At 38.4% G+C, this 24,319-nt stretch overlaps 2 protein-coding genes across 8 annotated transcripts in view; one reads left to right on the forward strand and one right to left on the reverse strand.

Annotated features, from left to right (window-relative positions):
* The window catches only part of rgs20 (regulator of G protein signaling 20), a 19,085-nt gene extending 8,772 nt beyond the window's left edge, over positions 1–10,313 (forward strand). For 6 of the 7 annotated variants that reach the window (XM_046852786.1, XM_046852791.1, XM_046852792.1 and 3 more), the window contains 4 exons: positions 92–267; positions 701–790; positions 1,218–1,452; positions 6,438–10,313. In XM_046852786.1, coding sequence (XP_046708742.1) covers positions 92–267; positions 701–790; positions 1,218–1,452; positions 6,438–6,626 — 690 coding nt within the window. In that variant the 3' untranslated portion in view covers positions 6,627–10,313. The remainder of the gene's footprint in view (positions 1–91; positions 268–700; positions 791–1,217; positions 1,453–6,437) is intronic. The other variant, XM_046852787.1, reaches the window with a different exon arrangement.
* A 2,610-nt stretch (positions 10,314–12,923) lies between these two features.
* tcea1 (transcription elongation factor A (SII), 1) lies at positions 12,924–18,852 on the reverse strand. Its single transcript, XM_046852342.1, has 10 exons — positions 18,484–18,852; positions 17,191–17,253; positions 16,984–17,089; positions 16,785–16,887; positions 16,358–16,503; positions 15,749–15,805; positions 15,492–15,646; positions 15,136–15,282; positions 13,682–13,753; positions 12,924–13,561 (listed from the first exon to the last, which is right to left on the reverse strand). The coding sequence occupies exons 1-10, from the start codon at positions 18,556–18,558 to the stop codon at positions 13,553–13,555; spliced, it is 933 nt and encodes a 310-aa protein (XP_046708298.1). The 5' UTR covers positions 18,559–18,852; the 3' UTR covers positions 12,924–13,552.
* Between the last annotated feature and the right edge of the window lie 5,467 nt (positions 18,853–24,319).

Below are 24,319 nucleotides of genomic sequence, written 5' to 3' on the forward strand. Positions count from 1 at the left end.
CGGTTTCATTATGTTAATTAGACATGACTGTAGCAGTGTAAAGTGCATGCAATGTTGGCTGTATGTCTCAGTGGTCCGGTGTCTCCTGCAGCCCATGGGATCAGAAAGGATGGAGATGCGAAAGAGGCAGATGTCGGGGCAGCAGGAGCTGGTGGCGGGAGGCACAACGACGGGAACAGCGCCAGCCCGGAACGAGCAAGCTGGTCAGGGCGAACGTGCCTCTAATGCCTGCTGTTTCTGCTGGTGCTGCTGCTGTAGTTGCTCGTGGTACGAGGCTTCTCATTCCTTCACACCAAACCTCATCTGCACATTGATTGAAAATGTAGCTTTGAGTCATCTCTAGGATTCTAATGAGGTGACTCAGATGGCTTATTTCATGGCTAGATAGAAAGCTACAGCCAACAATGGTCATGTGGGCATTGCACTATAGCTCATATCATCACTATATGCACTGTACAGCGAAAGAGATCATGAAAATTTGTGATGTACTGGAATTATGTAGTATCTCTTTAGTCTTTACACATGGCCATCTAGCATTGGATACAAAAATGGACTCCTAGGTCAGTCATTAAACATCAGATGATTAGATGTTCAATAATAATGATAATAGCAATAATAAACTGGAACCAGACACTGAAAACTTCCTAGTTTCCTGTGTGTGGTGTCTCTGTCGGATTATGATGTGCTTAATACCTTGCAGTCTCACTGTTAGGAATGAAGACAGGGAGGAGAGGAACCGAAAAGCCTCGCACGACGTCAAAGCCGAAGACCCCGGTGACTGCGAGGAGAGGTTGGTTAATTTGTGTTCGAAATGAGATAACTCTTATTAAGATGTAATACCTTTGGTATAATTAGTAGCCGTGATGTAAAACATTTCAGCAAAGCATCACAATTAATGAATCTAAGGGCAATATAACACTTAATAATGTTTATTATATTTGTAGCCAATTTAATACACTATCACAGAATTTCCATGAAGTAGTCATAAATATTTAAGTAGCACAAAGACAGTACAGTATTTGTGTACACTGAGGCTTCAAACTTCTTTTTTTGAGATCATGTGCTTTGTTGTACCATTGCAAGAACACCCTTGTTGACACTTTCTTCCCCTCAGAGATAAAAATAGCATGTTAATGCTGCGCTTGCTGCATACATTCGAGCTGTTCATGGTGAAAACTTTTGAATCACCTTTTTTTTTGTTTTTTTTGGGGGAGCAGTCCAAAGCCCACTATGGATGAAGTGTGCTCATGGGGGCAATCTTTTGACAAGCTGATGCGTTGCCCAGCTGGACTTTGCGCCTTCCGTCAATTTCTACGCACTGAGTTCAGTGAGGAGAACATGCTCTTCTGGCTCGCCTGTGAAGAGTTCAGCAAGGAGACTAACAAGAGCATCATCAAGGAAAAGGCACGCCTCATATACGAGGACTACGTTTCCATCCTCTCACCCAAAGAGGTGTGTGCTTTTTATATGGGAGTGAATGTGCATTATGTGATTTGTGCCACACTAGAAAGCATAGGCCACTCTCTCGAAATGAAACGTGTTCCAACATTTTGCCATGACTTAAAGCTATTATATGCAAATGAAATAGTGTATTCACTATGGCTTTTCATGGTTATTAATAGGCAAGAAATGAAGTAATACTTTTGGGTATTCAACAGTGAAAATCCATTAGGTAACAACTGGTAGAAACAAAAAAACTAGTTTAGAACATAGATTATAATTAAACAATAAAGCAGTGGAACGAAGTACACAAACCATGTAGTTAAGTTAAAGTAGAGAAACACTATGTAAAATATGACTCCAGTAAAAGTAAAAGTGCTTCCTTTAAACCTTCACTTGAGTAAACGTACAAAAGTTATATTTGCAGTACAAAAGTATTTGCAATGTACTTAAGTATCCTAAGTATTTTGATTTATTATGGCTATAATGTTCCTATTATCATTTTTGTCACAAGACTCTTTACTTAATCAACTCAGTTTATCTATAAAGACTCTAATGTTACTTTTAGAATCTATTACAATTACAATCTATTAATAGAACGAATTCAAACACTGATTGATATCTATGAAATGACCATGAGCACAAAACCTACTTTTCAACTTCTTAAAGAAAATCGCACAAATAAGGTTACAGGTGTTGTAGCACGCGAGAGTCAGGAGTTTCTGCCATTTTTTATTCCTTTCAAAATGTTCTGCTGTCGAACTAATGCCGAACTGTATGTCCGTGATAAGTAGATACCACCAACTCGGCAATCAAAACAAGTTCAGAACGGAGCGCACGCTCGACCCTGATTGGTGGATTGCGGCACGCTTGACCAGTTAACATTTTATCCGCTCATAAATAAAAAGAAATTACTGATTCCACAAATTTTAGTTAAGTAAAACGTACGATATTTGACTTTGAAATGTAGTGAATTTAAAGTAAAATCTCACCAAATTGAAATACTTCAGTAAAATGCAGACACATGAAAAAGCAACCGAGACATGGGCGGTTCTAATTGACTGGCCGTATCATTGTATTGTGTCATCACTTAAGAAACCTCAATGTGTAATGAATTTTAGGTGGTCTCGGCCTGTGCGAAACAACCAGACCATAGTCAAGTCAAGTGGCTTTTTATTGTCGCTCTACTATATAGCTAGTACATATTCAGAAAAGAAATGTTGATCCAGGATTATGGTGGAACACTTAACAGTACTGTATTATATTACACAAGACTTTATAAAGTGCAAATACACAAGAGTGAGACGAGTGCGAGACAATAAGTAAACAGAACAAAACACACAGTAGAGTGAATGCACAGTACAATAGATGCTGTGCAGTGACAACAGAAGAGCGTTGTGTAGGAAAGCTTTTGCAATGATGAACCTTAGAATGATGAATTTCTCAGGTTCCTCCCAGTTTTTTTTGCTTTAGTACCATCTCCACTCACCTGTTAGCCTGTGGGTGGTACTCAGATATAATCATTGGCTCTTTAATTTTCATGATAGACTCCCATAATGAAGAATTACCTGATTTAATACTTGATCTCCACAACTCTGAAAGTATTGGGATGATTTAATAAGGAAAAGAGACGCCAGAAATCAATTTACGATTGCATTTGTTTTCCAATCCCTGGCTTGTCTGAGGTCAGGGGTTTTACCAGTTTAAATGTATTCAAGGTTGTTGTGATAGCTCTTAAAGATTCTTGGGTTTCCTCCAACCAGTATCTCAGATTCCTTAAGGCCAGTTTAACCGCCTACAGATTTCATTGCACGTGTATTTTAGAAAACCACCTTGTCTTTAGCAAAGCACTGCAACCTCACAACCATCAAAGTTTACAATGATTGTGCAATGAGGTAGTCAGCAAAGACGAGGAAGTTCAAATGGGCATTTCGGTTTTCAAATGTAATTTACAGACAAAATGGTAGACTGGTAGAAAACATGTTTAGCAGTTAGAATATGGGAGGGGAGCATTATCAGGGCCATAGGGTATGATTATTTGTAGTTTCCGCTAGTGGTTATACGCACACTCTTCCAGTGAACACCATCATAAATACAAATTAGATTTATTGCACTCGGGAGATCAGTTTTTGTGAATTATTTTAAATCATGCAGCTGCTCACTGGACAAGACACAACACTGATAGAGTAATGAAATTTAACTGTTTATAGCTTTACATGAGTGGATAGATCACTTGGCACCCAGGACAGATTTCATGACCGAGCTCTTAGTTTTTTATTTGTAGATGCCTGGAGGACAAGTAGGTTCAATAACAAGATAAAGAAAAAATATATATATATTCCCTAATGACATTCAAAAAGCAAAAGTTTTTTTTGCATGTTTAAATGTAATATAATTCATGATGGGCAACTGCACCCATATATAAAAACCTAGTCGTGATATATTTGATAGTGAATGATTTTGGTGAATCTGAGCAAAATAAGGCAGTGTAAAAAGAAAAAGCACAAGACAGATATATTAGGTGCAATCAAAGAAGAGAAGTCTGCTCATAGCTGGAAAAAGCCGCAAACTTGTTACCGTAACAGAGCATAATGATTAAGAGCTTTTAGAATTAAGTTAGTTGTCCTTAGTCTGTGTGTTAATACAATTATTTAACTGTTTACCTGTTATTACATTATGCTATCCACCACCTTCTAGCCTGGTCAGTCAGGTTTCTGTTTAACAAAAATCATGAAACCAACCAGATGTATTCATGACTCATGTTCTCCTCTGCTTTAGTAGTAATAGTGGTTGTTAAGTAGGTTCTTGGGCTTGTGAGATGGCCCGGTGAAGGTTGTAGGGTCAAATCCCAGCCCTGCTGTAGAATCACTGTTGTGAGAAATGTAAAAAAAAAACTAAAACTGTCAACTTTTCACTCATAATTTTGAATTTTGAAACAGAAAAGCACATGAGCCAAACTTTCTCCAAATGTTAGTCTCAGTAACCAAGAGTTTGGCTATGACTATGCGAGGGAGGGGGGGCTGAATACCTTCTTTAGGTCATTGTAACAGGTAGGAATGACAGTTTCCTATTTAACACTTAGGCATTCTACTGATGCGTAAGCATTCAGTAATTGTAGACACTTAGTTGTCCAAGTAAATATCCCCCTCACAGTCTAGTCTAATGCCAGTTGTTGTTTCCTAATGCTACATTATGTGTAGAAGAGCAAATCGTGATGCAGGAGCGATATATTATAAGGTAAATTCTGTTGACTTGAGAGAATGCAGTACGTGCAGATGTTAGAAGTGTATGATAATACAATATAATACACATGGAAATGTCACTGTAACAAATGGTCACTAGAAGATTATTGGGGTGTAGTTCCTTGCTGACACTTAGGGCATGTGTCATGTAATTGTTTCTGATTGCTATAGTACAAGTTCAGTCAATGTTTACTGTGAACGTAGCTGCAGTGTCCCGCCATGCGATACTTGATAAATAGGGTTAGATGCGTTTATGAAGCATATGTGAAATGGTTTATGTCCCATTATTAAGATCTCATCAAGGTTTAAGTCTGTACTCCATTACACAGATTTTTTAAAAAGATTGAACAGAAAGTGATCTCAATTCAGCAAATGGCACTGGAGAGTTCAGAAAGTTAAGAAAGCAAACTCGGCATAAGTCTGTTTCCGTTAAACAATGTCCAGGCATTTTTTTTGCTACTTTTTTGCAATCAAATATATCTAAAATGAGTATACCAATTTTTAAAAACAATTACATCAAACATGACTGTGGCTTGGAAATGTCTATATTTGAATCATTGGAGTTTTGAGTAAAGATGATGGATATGATATGGCTATGGATATGGATTGACCTGTGTAAGTAGCTGCTGAATTCATCCATGTTGAAAACTATGTAAGCCAGCAAACATTGAAACATCTTCATGCTAGAAATCTTGCTGTACACAGGCTGAGACGTGTGTTTATACACTTATACACATTATGTGTCATGCATATGTGGACACCTTACCATCACATCCATAAAAAGGTCTAACTCTGATGTATTAATGTGTGCAGCGTGCTACACACCTGTTTTTCCAGTCGAACTTGGCTGGAACAGTTTCCCTAAGGCCAACCAATCAGAGGACAGAAAATGCTGATGCTATTCTGAGCCAGCTAGCTGCCCTGTGAAGCAAATTTGAAATCTGATTGGTTAAAGAAACAGAACCATTGATAATATACTCTATGGTTAAAGGGCCAGCAGTACTGACTCTAAAGGCCCTGGGCAGATTAGATTGACATGGCAGCACATAGAGGCTAAAATCTGATCGGACAAAAAAATCTAACATGCACATACACGTAAGCAGTGCAACCAAGAGAAACGCTACGAAATGAAGAGAATAAACTGTCTGGAATAAATTAATACAATTTCATGGAACAAATATTAGAATTTAGGTTGTAAATGTAGGTCATTGCTTCTGATAGTGTTTAGTGTTTCCAAGCTACCACTGATGTGTCCATGAACAAGCCAATTAACCCTCAACTGCTCCCATCGTCTCTTTGGAAGAAATAAAACAAAATAAGCAGCTTATGTGAGCAAAAGTTACAAAGCAATTAAATAATGCATATTGCAATGAATTTCGGATGTCGTAGCTTAGTGGTTAAGATGCTGGACTTCTGAACGAAAAGTCAGGCATTTAAATCCCAGTGCCACCAAAATGCCACTGTGGAGACCTTGAGCAAGGCCTGTTCAGCTGTATTAATGAGAAAATTGTAGTGTGTTCTAGATAAGGGTATGCCTAATGCCATAAACATGATTGCCCTGGCTCTTACTGTACTGTTACACGGTTTGAATAACATTCCAGTGTGTTTCTATGTTTTAAGACACCCAGTTCAAGGTCAGGAATGTGTCAAAAAGTAAAAAGCAAAAATATGCAGCAGTTTCACTTCATCTTAGTGTTTGAGATGAAGCAGGATTTTTTTTATTACACCTGCAATAACTTTTTGTTCCTCTACCAGGTAAGCCTGGATTCACGCGTTCGGGAGGTAATAAACAAGAACATGCTGGAGCCCACATCTCACACATTCGATGATGCCCAGCTCCAGATTTACACCTTAATGCAAAGAGACTCGTACCCACGCTTCATGAACTCCCCTGTCTACAAAAACCTACTCAAGAGCGTCTCGGAGCAATGTCCAGAATCTTAAATCTCTGTGATCCCACTCAAATTCTCCTTTTCCCTTTCTTCTTTTTTTTGGGTTCCTTTTTTTCATTAAGTGGAGTTTGTTTAAAAGGACCTCACTGCTTGTCCTCCCAGGGATTTTACCACGTTAGAGATCTGTACCTGAACAAGACACTCAGGTCTCCAGGTCACTGGATTTTAAAACAATGTCTCAAATCTCCTGAGGGCTCAATACCACAAGTACTGCTACAAATCAACATAGCAAGAAGCTCCAAAGGATTATCAGTGCATTTTCATATTTTTTGAAAAAAGAAAATTCTCTATTTTGTTTGTGTTTTGAATTGTAAAATGACCTTTTATTTTGTCTTCACTTTAAACCATGATGTGTTGCCTGGTATGGGCTATATTATATCTCTAATGGGTAAACACATTAGATATATTTATAAATCTGTAGTATTTTCCACTTGTCTTAGAAATACACCAAGAAAAGCAAATCATGTAACGTCTAGACAATGCGTATGAGAATCACAGATCAAGTCTTGGCAACACAGCAGCGTTATGTGAAGGAAACTGTGTGCTATACTGTAATATTTCACTACCTGTTTCCTGTCATAATAGCTTAGCATGTCTAATTGGGAAAAGATATTTATTACTTCAATGATATTTATGATAGGACACTACTTTAAAAAATATCTTCTGAAAAAATCATTGTTAAAGGCAGAGATAGTGAGACCCTGTATTTCTTGTAAGAAATGAATATCAAATCTTAACATGCCCAATCTTCACATTTATTTAATGGCACAATTCATTTTCTTTCTCTTGAATGGCTTGGAAATTGGTGGCTATGATATCACAGTTTACTACGATGCAGCCTTTAGGTTAAATCCTATCATCTTTGTATTTCAGATTTAATTATTTTGAATCTTCTTGATACTTGGTAGCAGTTATGACAAACCCTCTAAGTTCAAATAATCCATTCTTCATTTTACCTTTATTTTACCGGGAAGTCCCTTTGAGATCACTTTCCTTTTTTTTTTTTAACAAGAGAGACCTGGCCAAGGTAGCAATCATGCAAAACTCAACCGTACGCAAATTAAAATTAAAATACAGCATACAAAGCTTGTCAAAAGTTTCGCAAAACCATGTCTTTTATCGTTTTCGAGACATGCATGTTCCTCTTGTTTACATGCAACAAACTAGGTAAAAAGCAAAAACACACAAGAATTGGACAGTGGATGACTGGAAGACAGTTCTGTGGACAGTCTAAATTTGACAATCAACAGTGGAACTTATGTAAAAGGAAGAACAAAAGAGAAGATGTTAGCAGACTGCCAGTCAAACACAGAGGTGGACGTTTTATGGTTTGGGGATGAAAAAAATACCAAACCAACATGGCTATAATTCCGAACTTTCGCACCATTCGTCTGGACTGCGGCTAATTAAAACCACCATACAACAAGAAAATGACCCAAAGCAGACGTCCAAGCTTTGTAAGACTTATTTAGAGAGCAAACAGTCGGTCGAAGCATAATCTATCATGGAAATAAATCCTAAATTAAACCTAAACTATATTGAACTGCTGAATAGCAAAAGGTTAGAAAGAAATCTCCAGCTAGTAAAGAACACCTATGGCGAGTTTTACAAGAATCAGCTGAATGTTTAGAGAACTAATTGTGCAGATGCCAAGTGTGCGTAAGGCTGTTGTTCATGCTAGGTAAGTATTTATGAATGAAAATAAAGTTGCACATTTGTACATTTCTATACATATGTGTTGCATGTAAACAGAAGGAACATGCAAGTGTCTCAAAATAATAAAAGGTGTTTTAGAGACACTGTACAAATTGCCAGGTCACACACAATCACATGCCTCCTTAACCACATTCTTTATGACAGCCTTAAATGCATTGATTGATAGAAATAAAGTCAAGTTCAAATCTATTTGGGAATGAATCCATGGCCAATGTGCAAACTCAGTTTTCCCCCAGAGCTGTCAAGACCTGGGGTACATCAAAAAGCAATCAACACGAGAGCTAAAACAAAGAAGGTCAAAAGGGGAGGCTCAAAATTGACTTTGTATAACTTAAATAAAAAATATACCAGTGCTGATTTCTACATTCAGTCAGATTGCAGCCTGAACTCAGACTCTCTTGCGAATGAATGAATGAATGCTGTGACACCATAAGCATTTTTAGATTTCCTAAAACCAACTGCAGCTCTCTTGTGCTTTAGCCAATGTTGATTTCATTCATTATTCTCGACTTTAAGCTCATAATCAATGTTTTTTTTTATCTAGCATTACCTGGTTAAAAAACTGTTTCTTACCACCAGACCTCACATGATGGCTACTCTTTACCTATATTTGTATAGCCTATACCTATAATTGTGTATACTAGAAAGCAGGCTGAAGATCTTATTGAAATGTGAGTATTAAAATCATCCGAATTACTTATAGATGTCTTGGGATGAATATATCTATTTTTATCTGAAGGTATTTCACTATTGTGTCAAATATGTTTAGGTTTAGATCAGCATTTCCCGATCCTTTGTTCTCGAAGTCCCTCTGCTCTGTTCCCAGTTTTTTTCACTCTCTAGCTACTTAACAAACCCTCCATGAGGTAAAACTCACTCATGTAGTACAGGGATACTTCGAGACCAGGATTTGGGAACACTGGTTTCCCAGATTACAAGAAAAACAGATAAGTATTTAGGACTCTTATTTGTAGGTGACACCAAAGTAGCCGAATCCAGTTCAACTGTGTTGTTACTCTCTGAAAGCACTGACTGACTAGAATCAGTGGGCAAGTTGTTGTTGTTGAGGGCTTTTTTTTTTTTGTTAGATTTTTTTTTATAATTGTTTTGTAAATGATTTTGTTGCCTGACTCATGTCGCTCAAAGACAAGATCCTCACTCGGGGAAGTGCCTTGACATTCAGTTGTGTGACATCTCTCTTATGGCAATAGTTGAATCAAACTCTTGCCGCAGAAAAAGACTCGGGGCCTTTGATCAATTTCTGATTGTGATTTGTCCTGATGTGACTTCTGAAATTCAATTCTTGCACTTAATTTTCTTGTTTTTCATTTTTTTTCGATCACTGAAGTCAGGACATTTTGAAGAAGAGGTTCACAAGATTAGGACAATTCAAAAAAATGCGATTGATCCGAGTCCAGACATGCTTCTGCCAGTATGTATTACATGGGGGTACTTCTGCTCATTATTTACTCAATATGTGCAATCTGAGCTGATGGATTCACCACATAGATCAACCTCAATCTAAGCCAATGGTTTTGAAGTGATACTGCCTATATTTTTATTTGGGTTTTTTTTGTGTTGTGAAAGTACGCAAGAGTTATTTTCCAATCGGTTTACAAAAAGAGTATACATTTTTAAACACATAATATCTGAATGTTTACAGTAATCTGTTTCTGTTTTACTTAACTGAGGAAAAAAAATATCTGTGGGCATTTGAAATCTTTAAGATGAAAATAAAGCACAATAATTTTACAGCTTGTGGTGCCTTTTTTTTTTCTTTTTTTTTTTTCCCCTTCAGGTGTTTTAAATACATACAGCAGGTACTGCAGATCTCCAAATATTAATTCTTGGGGACCTACCAAGCTTCTATGAGCAGTCGCTCTGCATTGTAAGGGTTATCATGGAGAATAATAGTGGTATCTCCACTCCTATTTTTTGGAGAGGATGCACCTGGGAAAGCGCACAAAACACTACACAAGAGCACACCATGCTCACTTATTTACTGCCACCAGGACCACACTAAAACAGATCGAGAAGACCCAGTCAAGCTGTTGTTGTTTATTTTTTTCCCCCATCCAATTAGTGCGTTTTCTACCTTCTAACACCTAAATATTAGTATATAAAAAGCGACGATCTTGAGAGGGTTTGAAACCACTGCCTCACGCCGTCCTTATTTATATGCACATATTATCTACATCAAAAACAATCAGCTCACAGCTGCTTGTTATTCAAATAAGCCACTAATACAAGGCTTGTTAAAACATCAAGGCAGTAGCAGGAAAATGCAACAAAACCCTTCTGATAACAGCAAGCGGAAAAAAGAAATTCGTTTGCAAAAGCCGGACGTGAACGCGTCGTGTGAAAAACTCCTGCGTAAAGTAAACTTCTGACTTCTCGTCGGTCGCTTCTTCGAATATAGAAGGATTAATACCCGATCAGGGAATGCTGTTTCAGATGGGCCTGATGCGAAGGAGACGGATATTACCACATCAAAGGGTTTTCTCGTAGAGCACAACAAATTCCCAAATTCCGGTTTAGTTTTGATTTATTTAACATCATTATTTTGTACCTGCGTGTTGTTTCTTCACATAAACAAACTAGTCCCTGTTATCACTTATATTGTAGTCGTTCCCTCACAAATTGTTCTTTTTTCAGACACAAGGGTGTTAGTAAAGTCAAGTACTGATGTAGGGTGGAGGCCTGGGGTGCAGTCAGTGTTCCAATTTGTTGCAAGGTGTTCAGTAGGGTTGAGATCAGAGCCCTGTAGCAGGGGATCTTCCACTCCAACCCAGGCAAAGCATATTTTCATGCATATCTGCATCCAAAGACATTATTTACAATTGTGTGCCTTCAGCTTCTGTAATAACAGTGTGAGAATGAACCACATATGGCTGGGAAAGTCAATACTTTTGTCCATATAGTGTACCATGTTGTGCACCTGTTTAACTTGTATTTAAACTGGTACTATATAGAAACAAGAACACATTGGTGGATAGCTTAGTGGATGAGGTATTAAACTTTGGCTCATAGGTTCAAATCCAAACCAAGCCATTAACCCCATACCTGCTCAGTTGTATGAATAAAATGTTAGTCATTGTGGATAAGGGTGTCCGTCAAATGCCATAGATGTAAAAGAATTGTGAATGAAGTGGAATGATATAATCCACTACACACTTACTGTACTCTTCCCTCAGGATCACCCCTACATCAGATCTATTTCCATTCACACCATGAAAGAACAGTTTAAACCCACCTCCAATGTTCCTGGCCTTTCCACTTGGTCTCTTAAAACACAAACCTTTAATCAGCTAACTTTTTCCCTTTACCAGTCATACTACCAACATTTAAAGTACCAACCCAAACCTCCACTCTCCTACACGTCTCCTTTTCCTGCCATCTCTGTAGATGTCTTCCTCCTCTCCTTTGGCCAACAGTAGCTCAATTTCCACCAGTACCCCGTTGGCTAACAATACCTGTGGCGGTCGTTGGTAACCCGGGCCTCGACCGATCCGCATATTTGATTCAGTTTTACGCTGGATGCCCTTCCTAACTCAACACTCCCCATTTATCCGGGTTGGGACCGGCACCAAGAGTGCACTGGCTTGTGCATCCCTAATGGTCAGAGCACAGGATCAAACAAGATACAGCACCCCTGGAGCACAGAGGGTTAGGAACCTCACTCAGGGGCCTAAGAGTGAAAAAATAGAAATACCAGGGCTTGAACCCCAGACCTTCCCATCAGTAACCAAGAGTTTAAAACACTGAGTTACCACCTCCTTGTTCTCCCTGTCTGCAGCGAATCTTGGTTTTCAGTCATGTCTTAAAACAATGTAGCTTATGTCTCAGTAGAAAATCCCTCTTTTATCTTTTTGTCTGCATCTTCCTTTGATTTTCTGTACAGCACTTTGGGCAACAGTCGTGTGCTTTAAAAATAAATTGTAACAACTTCTGAGACCTACTGTTTAATCTGAATGGCTAATTTAACAGCACTGTAGATAAAAAACAATTAGCATCAGGCCTGCTAATGTGTTTAAAACATAACTGGTAGCATATGACCAACCTTCATGTTTCTAGTTGTAGAAGCGAGAAAATTCCTCCGAGATCTACAGATGACCTCTTACTGATTAGTCACGTAAGGTTCATGTATTTATTTCGAAGCCAAGAGAAAAGTTTACTTTCAACTGCTTCTAACTGGTGCCGGTGCTGTTCTAAGTTTGAATCAATGGGTGTAACCGAATGTCTGCATCAGCCACCAAGGTAGTGTTTGTAGATCATCAGAGGATGCTAATTAGCCTGTAGAAATGTGAACGGAGACACGCCAACGCTATGGTTGCGATGTCAAATCGCAACAGCGGAGTGGACTGAAGGGGACTCTTATAAGCTTCTAGAAGAGTTGATCTCGATTAGGATCAAAACCCGGTAGGACATCAATGAGAAACATGATATAAAAGATACAGAATGCCCCCTTCCCCCTCTCCCCCCACAGGTCCAGTTGTTTGAGTAACAGAGAAGAGCAGTACAGTTGAGAGGCATGAACATGTAAAAGCATTGATTATATAACACCGATTCTAAGTCTTGGAAAATTGTTTTACTCCTGAAATGGAAAACAAAAATGTAAACAGTAGAAATTTGCCAATCATGCATATAAATATGAATAAAAGTAGAAAGGGTCGTCTTATGTCTAGCTTATTTTCAAAAGATGTCAGGCGAACAGGAAACCAGAATTTAAAATGTAAAAGCCTCAACGGTTTTCAATTTATTGGGTTAAACAGTCTAAAAAAAATAAATGGTCTAACTACTGGGAATTTCCATCAGGGCAAGGTTAAACATTCTACATGTGAATGTAGTCCAAAATACCTCCAGTAGACCACATATAAAAAAAAAACTTATGTTAAAGGGAAAAAAAAAAAAAGAAAAAAAACAATGATCATAGTACAAAGGCTGAATCTAGCTATACAGAAAGTTAAAACAGGACATTGTTTTGGTGTGGATCAAAACAATGATAAAAACATTGATGGTGTCCATAGCCGCCGTGGTTATGATGGAGGCCCCCCACCTTTAAAAAAAAAAAAAACAAACAAACAAAAAAATTAAGAAGAAGAAAAGAAAAAAAAAAAACTAAAAGTTCCTATCAGCTGATGGTACAAAGTCATGGTCCAGGAATTTTGCCATTTCTCTGCACTGATGACGCCCGCTTCATCTTCAGCAGAACTGTTGGGTCAAAAAATGATGAATCAGTACAATTTCGGGAACAAAAAGTGCAGGTACAAATAAAACTTGAATAAAAGAGGTTAAATAAATAAAAAAAATAATAAATGATAGAAATCTCACCTTCCATCTATTTCCGCATTCGTTGCAGAAGACAAACGTGGTCATGGGCTCGTCCGCACTTCTAGTCTGAACCTGAAGGGGGAATTTAAAAATGTCGCAAAAGGTATCAGTTTAGTGACAACTCAATTAAAACTCAAAAATTGTAATAAAAAAAAAGTCTCCACCAAGTAATTTCAAAGTTCACGAATATGCCATTTTATAAATCCGATGAATGTTTATATAATTTATATAGACCGAATCAGGTGCTCTCAATTTCACATTGGTAGCACCTGCTTTTCCAATGTTCCATGCACTTGAACTAGGAGACCCAAACCTTTCCCAGCATTACATCAATTTCTTTCTTTCTTTTAATATGTTTTGTGTAACAGATTAGCTTTCATGAGACAGAAATGTTGTGACACCTGACTTTTCCAGCCACATGTGGGAAGATATGGTTTACATCAGTGGTCCCCAACCTTTTTGCGCCATGGATTAATGTCGGATAATTATTTTTACCTTTAAGGTGTGGTGGATAAATACAACAAAATAAAATGATACGACTGGCATAAATAATTTTTTTAAATATAATAATAAATGTGAATCCACTGTGTTGTATTTTGTTCATTTTGCTGGCTTGGGGGTTTCAATTTAGCGGTAATGTATTATGTGTTAGCGGCCGGAGCAGCCCCTTTAAGAAGGAAGCGGATGGAGGTAAGTCATGTGACCGAGGCATCATGACATGCATCAAGAATAAGTCATAGACAGATGTTATTATTTCCAAAATAAAACAGAATCAGATAATAAATAAAACAAAAAGAATGTAAGTTATGTATTCTTTCTGTGCGGCCCGGTACCATTTGACCCACGGATCGGCCCGGGGAGTGTGGATGTTAATCTAGTGATACATCTTCCCAAAAGAGTGAAGGTTATTATAACAGTACGTTTTACACAAAGTGGAGTTGAATTTTCGAATAGAAAAAGTTGTTCAAATATTATACTGTTTTTGTGTAGTACTACTACTAATACCTCTTTGTTTATTTTCCTTCTAAACAATCCTTAATATGCTGGAAAGATGAAGCATATGTCTGTGCTCATTCCTCCCTCCAAATCGCAACACAACATCTACAACCCCACTCCAAAACACATCACCAGCTGCTCTGAGTGCAACATGTACTCAAAGCTAGGAGAAAGATAATCAGTGTGTAGGACATGATGAGGGAAAGTGTTTGAGCAGATCAACGCATGTTGTGTGGGTCAGCTGTTCAGAACAGCTTATAACTCGAGTTATGGATTTAAGCCACTCTTGATTTAGGTTCGCAAACGCATTCTGGTTATTGGGGAAATTTTTCCGACTTCCTGTTTTAGAAAGGAATACTTCAAGTTAAAAATAAATAAACTCATGGCTGTCATTTCATGAGTGAGAGAAAAAAAATACAAATACATATGAAAAATCAGTGAAAAGTGTACAATCGTACCTGCGTGTAGGTGCATCTATTCTTTTTGCATCTCCCGCAAGTGAACAGGTCAGTCTGGGTGCCTCCAGTCTTGGCCATCTGATGGTCCCTGATAGCTTCTTTGGTCATATTCTTGCGCATCTCCTTCAGTTCATCACTGGCCATTTCCTGTCAGCACACACACACACACACACACACACACAGACACTCAATCTTACAGCTCATGCCTCTATGGCCATTAATTACATACAGCGTTTCTCCACAGGGCAGCACCACACAGAGCAGTCTGCCAAAAAAACTAAAACCCAAGACCCAGGTTTGTCTGATGACGTCCATTCACAAATAACTACCCTTGGCGGTTCCAGTGATGCTCTCACCTCTGCGGTCATTTTGGCGATGCGATCTGGACCCACGTTGCCGCAAAGAACGTTCCTCCTCAAGTTGGGGTTCTTCATATCCTTGAGGTTCGAGATTCGGCTTCGGACGCGGTTCTTGTACTTTATGTCCGTGTTCTTAAACTCCATGAAGACGCGTGAGGTTCGGTCAAGGATCTGCTCGGAATATCATGACTTCTATAAAAAGACATACAGCATATAGAGAACCTGGCTCGGTCTTGGGGCTCTTTAAAGGATATATTCCTCGATCTGTGCTCCGAGTTCGTCGCAGTCCGCCCCGATGGTGATGTGGTCGTCTGATGTGTAAAGAAAACACAGCATTACGTCGCAAATACAAAATAACGCTACATGTTGTATATATACTACTATGGAACGGTCCGATTGTTTTTTCTCTCCCCCCAAAACATGCAAACAATCATGCAAACTCTGTTTCTTTAGATTCGCAGCACAGTAACAAAGCTGAAGAAGCCTGCAAGTAAGTAAAGTCTATAGGCACCATGCACAGGATGCTGAACATCCAAAGACTTGCTTTTGCTTTTCTTGAACCTGTTTCATTCTTTAAATGACACTCGTGCAGCCCAGTGCACTGATCATCCTCTTTCTTACTGGGATTTTATCCTAACTATTAATAATTTTGTAATTTAATTAGCCATTTTAATCAATTAATTAATCAATCCATTAACTGCGACTACGGCAAGGAAAAACTCTGAGATGCCATGAAGAAGAAACCTTGATAGAAACCCATCTGGGTAGCACCGAATGTCCATTCATTACAATTCTTCTACACTCATAAATCGTTGCATGAATGGCACTGAAAGCAGAACGGGTGCATATGCAGGATGACTTGCCTCCAGTCTGCAGAGCGTTGGACAGCATTTCCCTGCACTTAAGGCGCACCGAGTCGGACGTTCCTGGTGCTCGAGGGAACGCAGACATGTGGGTGGTGGGCATCATATCAACAGTCTCGCTTTTACTGCTTGAATTACTGCTGGAGCTGGAGAGGATTATGGTCCAGAAAGAGGTGAGAGTGTGAGGGAGGGAGACACAAAACAGATGTGTAAGCAACAAGCACATAAACAAAATGTAAAAAGAAAAAAAAGAAAAAGAAAAAATAAAGAAATACTGTGTGGTTTCCTGTTTAATTAATTAATTTTTTTTTATTTTCAATTGCATCTTATTTCAGATAAGACCTGAATTTATAGCATCAAATATTGCGACCAGGGAGTATAGACCTCTGGTAATTTGCCACACCTCCTTTTTTAATATCACACACACCTTTCCTCTCTGGGCTCAGGGCTACCCTGCGATTGGGACATGGCCGATGCTGCAGGCTCCTTCTTTTTATCCTCAGAGGTTTTATCTCCACCAGCAGGTTCATCTATTCTCCAAATAACACATGGATACATCAGACAAAGTAGCATTTAAAATTACCTCTGAAAAAAACAACAAAAACAAAGTCAAATGTGGGTCGTACCCAAAAGCTTCTTCCAGGACTTGATTAAAGATTTAGCCAGCGATGTCACCTCGTCATCTGTGCTTTGCTTCCGGATGGCGTTTACGGACATCCCGATCCTGGTCGACTGCAGAGGGGGATTAAACGCAAGGAAAAAAAACATTCGAATTGATTCGAGTTTAACAATGTGACCCTGATCTTACACTACAGTGAACAAATATACATTACCTGAAGCAACTCCAAAGTCATGGGCACAATCTTCAGCTCCTTTAGAAGATCCAAAGCCCCTGACTGAACGATAATACAACGGGAAAAAAATAATAATAAAGAAATATCATTTTTAAAACGTTTACATTCAAACTAACTCAATTAATAATTCTCTGGATAACTGATCATAAAGTTCAAGGGTCGAGCCCCAGCAGCCTCTGCAACAGCAGTCACTGTTGGGCCCTTGAGCAAGGCCCCTAACTATGGCTGATCCTGTGCTGATCTTCCTGCTAAGCTGAGATATTCAACAACTACAGTTTGGGATAAATAAAAGAAGGTTATGGTGTAATGTAAAATACTTTCTATTCTATTTCCCAAATATGAAGAAATCATATCTAAGAGGAAGCACGGTAACATTACAGTCAAGTTCGATTTTGAGATCTTCAGCAAAAGTTCTTCTGGAGATCCTCCCACACTTACTAGTCCTTAGCCCTGTGTTTTCTGTTTTCTGTGATTGTTGTATGTATGTAGCATCAGGGTTCTGGAGGAACGTTGTTTAATTTCACTGTCTACTGCGTCATCTATATATAGTTTAAATGATAATAAAAGCTCACGATATGGTCGCAGTCTGAGGATACAGAAGGTCTGGAAGCAGATGCACATCAGAAGTTCTCGGTTTGCTCAGTGAGACGCTCGCGCTGTCACTAGTAACTAGTAGCGCTCGCGCATCACCTCGGCTGTTCATTCAGATAGTATGGTGTAGCTAAACTGCCCAGGTTAACAGGTAACCGGGCGCCAACTAGTTCACTAGTAAACCACTTTGTCTAGTTTTTACGTCCAAACTCTGCGACGCGAAGTCACTTCGAAACATTTCACTTTCCAAATGTCAAACGTATTGTTTAGTATTGTTTACACACCCCTTCGACTGGGTTCTAAATCAAATTAAATTCTACATCCTTCACTCGTTATATCATTTATTCTTGGTCTGCGCTATAAATTCATTTCATGCAACCGGTTTAAATAAATACGCAAAGGAAACCAGGGTCTATTTTACATTTGTTTAAAAAAAAAAAAAAAACCGCTCCATCCCAAATCGATTCCTGCTCCCTATCCCTGCTCCCTCGGTTTGAGTTTGGATTCATACAAACTAGGCGACTCATCGTTAGTGCACTAGATGTCTACTCGAAGTCTGTTTGGGACGTGCAGCCCCGCTCTTTGCTATGCTAAGCTAGGCTAGGCTAGGCTAGATTATGTTAGCCCGCTCTGTCCCGCGGTCTCTGCATTTGGGAATTCATTCATGACAGAGGAGCTCACCCCGTTTTTCTTCTGTGCCAGTTTGTCGAGCTTCTTCGCGATCCTGATGACCTCATCCTCTTCCTTCTTCCCCATGGTGAAGGCTAACTCACTCGTGCGGAGCAGAAGCGCCTTAAAACCGACAAATCTCTCGCGACTAACGCAGAGCCCACCGGCGGCCCGCCGAGCAGCGCAGGCAGGAAGGAGATGTGTTTACGTCTCTTGAAGGCACAGCTAATCGAGCTGCAAGAGCAGGTTTGGGGAGACAGAAGCAATCGATTAAACGACAACAACAACAACAACAACAACTCAACCGTAGAAATACTGTTTAGTGGATATTATGGAGGACACGTGCATACATACGTGCATATATAATAAATCATAGTTACTTTATCTGGAACGACCAAGATCTTTTTTTTTTTTTTTTTTTTTTTACAAAAATGAGATTCTGGTTCATAATAATATTAGAATGGTATCTCAAGAAATCATTCCTGATAGTCACATGTTCTCTTACTCTGAGTTTCTGTCTACATATAAAATACCATGTACGGGAGTTTGTTATTATGATTCTTAATAACTCGATTAGATCTCAGGTCTCTTTTCTATATTTCATCACTTCTGGTCTTACTAGAGAAATTAGACTACTGGTTCAAAGGTCGTTTCTTCCCCATATGTTGTGTCCTTTTGGAATAACCGCTTTGATAACATCCCATCAGGGGAAAAAGTGTGGACTCTGTCTTCTAAACAATGAATTACTAATATAAGGATGCATCCTATAAAACACTTAATCTCTTCTATCTTACCCAGCTTTATTTTTAAAAATATATTTCAGTGCATTGACCCTTTATGTTGCTTTTGCAGAGCTGAGGGTGAATCTGTTTATGTACACATGCAGCTTTGATCAAGTTTTTTATTTTTTCTTCATACTAAATTTATCTTTGTCATACTAAGAGGTTTTGTTTGGTTGCTACGACTTTGACATAAACAAAAAATAAAAACAATTAAAAACAATATTTTTGGATAAACCAAAATTTAAATGAATACATTTATTTTTCAAGCATTTTTTGTACACAATATTTAGGTGTGAATATTTCTCTGTTTGAAACTTAAATCCAAATTGTCTTACTGTATTATTTGTTTGATACTTGTACAATTTTATATGTAACTAGAGTTACATATTATACAATTGTACCTAGAGTTACATATTCTAAAATTGTAACTTAGCGTTACATATTATCCAATTTTACCTGGTGTTACATTTTCTAAAATTGTAATTAGCGTTACATTTGATAAAATTGTACCTAGAGTTACATATTCTAAAATTGTAACTTAGCGTTACATATTATACAATTGTACCTGGTGTTACTTATTATAAAATTGTAACTTAGTGTTACATATTATCAAATTGTACCTAGAGTTACATATTATAAAATTGTACCTGGTGTTACATATTATAAAATTGTACAACTATTAAACAAATGATACAGTGAACGTTGTAAGGGCTTTGAAGTAGCTGGAGGTAGTCAGATTATAGTTTAGGTATAGTTTATACCCCTGGCATTTCAAGATGAAAAAACTTGTTGCGATGATACTGCGCATGTCTGATTTTAAAGCATTTCTGGTGGCGCTATTTTGAAAGCAGGGAGCAGTCAAAACAAAATGACTAACACGTACTTTTTGAGTTTAGCGAAAACAGAACAGTTAATAAGATAATTATAAAGGCTACAAATAGGTGATAACGTGGAATTACCGGACCCCTTAAATCAGACATGGAGGCCACAACTTTTCAGCCAGGACATGAACCTCCTACCTGGAGTACCGTATGCAGTTATTATCTGGCTGAGACCTAGTGATCTACACGAGAAAAGCTTTATCAGAGATTTCAGACAATTCATTCATAAGCGGAAAGATTTGGTCAGACAGTGTAGTGGACGTTTAATGTTGTGTTTGATGTTTGGAGCGTCACACGCTTTTATATACCTATTTTGTTTGGGTCGTTGCTATGGTAACCGGGGACACGCAACAGGCGTTGCGCTTGCTTGGTCAGGTAAGTGTGTTTGTCTAAGCTAATAATAAGTCACATCGCTAACTGAATGCTATTATATTGTAGGGAGTGAAATGTAAGTTTATAAATAATGTACTACAGCTGTAAATAAGATCTGAGATAATGCAACCAGAACAGTGTGTGTGTGTGTGTGTGTGTGTGTGTGTGTGTGTGTGTGTGTGTGTGTGTGAGAGAGAGAGAGAGAGAGAGAGAGGAGATATGAGATATGAGATTCACTGTTTAATCCGCTGTGGTTAAATCTATATAACCTATCTGATCTCAAACTTCAGGTCTCTCGCAGGTGTTCTGAAACTACTTCTTCTTTTGGCTTCTCGTATTAGGGGGCGCTACAGCGGATTCATCCGTTTCCATACCACCCTGTCCTCTACATCTGCCTCTTTCACCCCAACTACCTGCATGTCTTCCTTCACCACATCCATAAACCTCCTCCTTGGTCTTCCTCTTTTCCTCCTTCCTGGTGGCTCCATCCTCAGCATTCTCCTACTGATATACCCCATGTCCCTCCTCTGCACATGTCCAAACCATCTCAATCTCACGTCCCTCACCTTGTCTACAAAACGTCCTACATGCGCTGTCACTCTAATAAACTCATTTCTAATCCTGTCCATCCTCATCACTCCCAACGAAAACCTCAACATTTCAGCTCTGCTACCTCCAGCTCCACCTCCTGTCTTTTACTCGCAGGTGTTCTGAAAATGCTGCGACGTATTGCTGTTACAGTTCTGCAATTAGGCATTACAAAATCGTATTTTTTCTTAAAATTTTCCTATGATTTTATTTTTCGTGCATTCACAAAGAAACTGGAAAATCACTTGTTCTTCTGTAGTCTGGTGCTGAGTATTGGAATAAAAACAAAATGAAGGTCATTTTTTCGAATGCTCTTTCTAAAGCGAAAATTGAATGAGCAGAAGGTACTTGGACCCTGGTCTGAGAAACATGTTTTGACATTTAATCGCAAGAATATTAAACTGTCGCAATATCACTATGTATAAGACGTTTTAGGCCACTGATGTTTGTCCAAGAACCAAATATTTCACATGAACGAATGGTCCTCAAATTTATATTTATATATATACTGTATATATAGCTAAAGGTTTGCCGACACCTGGTCATAAGTATGGTATGTGCTTTTTAAGCATTACAGTCCACATTTAGTCCCAATTTACTCTTATAATCCGCTCCACTAATCTGGGAAGGTGTTCCACTAGATTTTAGAGAGCACTTGTGCAAATTTGTGCTCATTCAGACACAGGGTTGTTAGCAGGTACTCCTGTAAGTGAGGAGGCCTGGGGTGCAGTCAGCGTTCCATCTTAAAAGTGTTCGGTAGGGTTGAGGTCAGAGCTTTAAAACAGGCTGCTCAAAATCCTCCACTCCAACCCATGTAAAGCATATCTTCATGGAGCTGGATTTGTACACAGGGGCATTGTCATGCTGGAACAGGCTTGGGTCTCCTAGTTCAAATGAAGGGTAAATTTAATGGTACTGCATCCAAAGACATATGTCTATGTTGTGGGCCTCCAACCATTCAGTAACAGTTTGGGGGAAAAAAACATGGCCGGAAAAGTCAAGTGTTTGTAAAGTGTACTTAAGACTTAGCAAGTACACAAGGAAGACCTCTAGTGGTTCAATTGAAGTACTGGTTAATGTATATTCATAAATCTTCCTCGCTCTCTCTCTCTCTCTCTCTCCTATAATATATATATATATATATATATATATATATATATATATATATATATATATATATATATATATATATATATATTAGGGCTGTCAAAAGTAATGTGTTAATTACAGGTTACGCCAATTCATGCAGTGCGCATTTCTATTTGGCCATTTTTATTAAAAATATAAATAAATATAATTGAGGGGAAATTAAAACCTTTAACATAACACATTTATTCATGATGTCCTTTCTTTACTCGGATATAAAAAAATTTTTTTAAAGAAACTTAACTAAAAAATAATTTTCGTGATGCACACATCCGGCATTTAAAACCGTCCGTGTGGAAACATAGAATAAGATCCATTTGGTGCCCTGATGATTTAAGTCATTTAAAACACCATAATTATTTAAAAACATTTACTTGGCAACTTTACCCCGTCGACCGCTAACGACAGTGGGGCATCTCACAGGGCGAGAGATACGCTCCTCCCAGCTGCACGTCCAACGTATCGTACATCGTACGCTGCTGCCTGAGCTTGTTGTGAAATTTTTCATATTTTTACAATTTTGTCATATCGCTAACATCATCGTAAGATCAAAAACTCGGGGACCATCTGTATATATCTATGCTGTTTATACAAAAGTGTGCTGTATGCTACTCATACAAAAGCCTCATACACTTCTTAGTACTGAAGCATTCAAGATCCCATCTTGTGTTACTTTCAAAGCCATATTGGGAAACATCATGAGTGATTCGCAAAAATTATACAGAGTAAGAAATGTTCCTGGTACTTCACTTGACTAATGAGAAATCTGCCTAAATAGTTCCAATGTGCGCTTGTGCAGTTGTTGCAGGTCTCTTACTGAGAGGCACCAGCTTTACACTTCCCTTTCCCTTATTGTTAGCTGCAGAATAAACCCTCACTATCTCTCACACACTAATCTCTATTAGCACACAGCCCAAATCTGATTACATCTCTTCAAGAAACTAACAACACTCTCAACCATCTGCTAGCCATCACACACACACACACACACACACACACACACACACACACACACACACACACACATACACACAGGAGTAATGAAAGTGCATTTTTTAATTGGTCTGAGTGAAAACAAGAGCTGTAGAACCTGAAATACACTATACAGTATAAACAAATGATAGTGGACACATGACCATTCACAAATATGAGGGTCTTTCCTAATCTGTTGCCTGTAAGTTCTTTACTGGAATAAAAAGGCACAAACCTGTCCCTGCGTGACAATTCTCTGTGCACAAAGCGAGCTTCATTAAGATACCCAAAAAAGTTGGAATGCAAGAACTGTCCTTCACAATGCCCTGACCCCAACCGCACTGAACAACTTTTGGAATGAATTAAACACAGACTGTCTCCCAGGCCCCTCGTCCCCCAATACCATTGCCTGATCTAACTAACGCTCTTGTAGCTAAATAAGTACAAATTCTGAAAGCCCTGACCAAATTGTCAACAGGGGGTGGAGCTTAGTATAGCAGCAAAAGGAAGACTATATGTGGAATAGAATAGAATAGAATAGAATAGAATAGAATAGAATAGAATAGAAATTGTATCTATGGGTTTGATGGTCAGGTGTCCACAAACCTTTGTCTATATATTGTATGCTCAAAGAAGAAATTAGGGAATCCTGGAGACATTATTATAATAATTATATATAATTTATTTGTTGAGTTGTTGAGTTAGTTGAACAAATACTACATCATACTGATAATACTAACATTATTTGAATGTACACCTTTTTATTCAATTTATTTTTTAAAGACGATTGCACTTGGCTGTTCAACTCAAATCTTCTGCTGCATGCTGCGTTGCTTGAAACGCTGATTAACCATGAGCAAAGATTACACAAATTAACTCGGATGCCGGCCGGCCAAAAATAGCTATGCCTGTGTCAGAGCTAATCTTTTCAGTGACTGGAGCTAGCAGCTCACCAGTCCCACATCAGGATCGCATGAAATGTGAAGTGAGGTAAGATGAATTTTTATCTACATTTTTGTTTATTTGAATCGCCGCATCACGGCAGATTTTGCATAGTCAATATTAACATTGTGCAAAAAATAAAGCTAGTGCTAATAATAAGGTGTA

Source organism: Silurus meridionalis, chromosome 6 (assembly GCF_014805685.1).
Source record: "Silurus meridionalis isolate SWU-2019-XX chromosome 6, ASM1480568v1, whole genome shotgun sequence".
NCBI lineage: Eukaryota > Metazoa > Chordata > Actinopteri > Siluriformes > Siluridae > Silurus > Silurus meridionalis.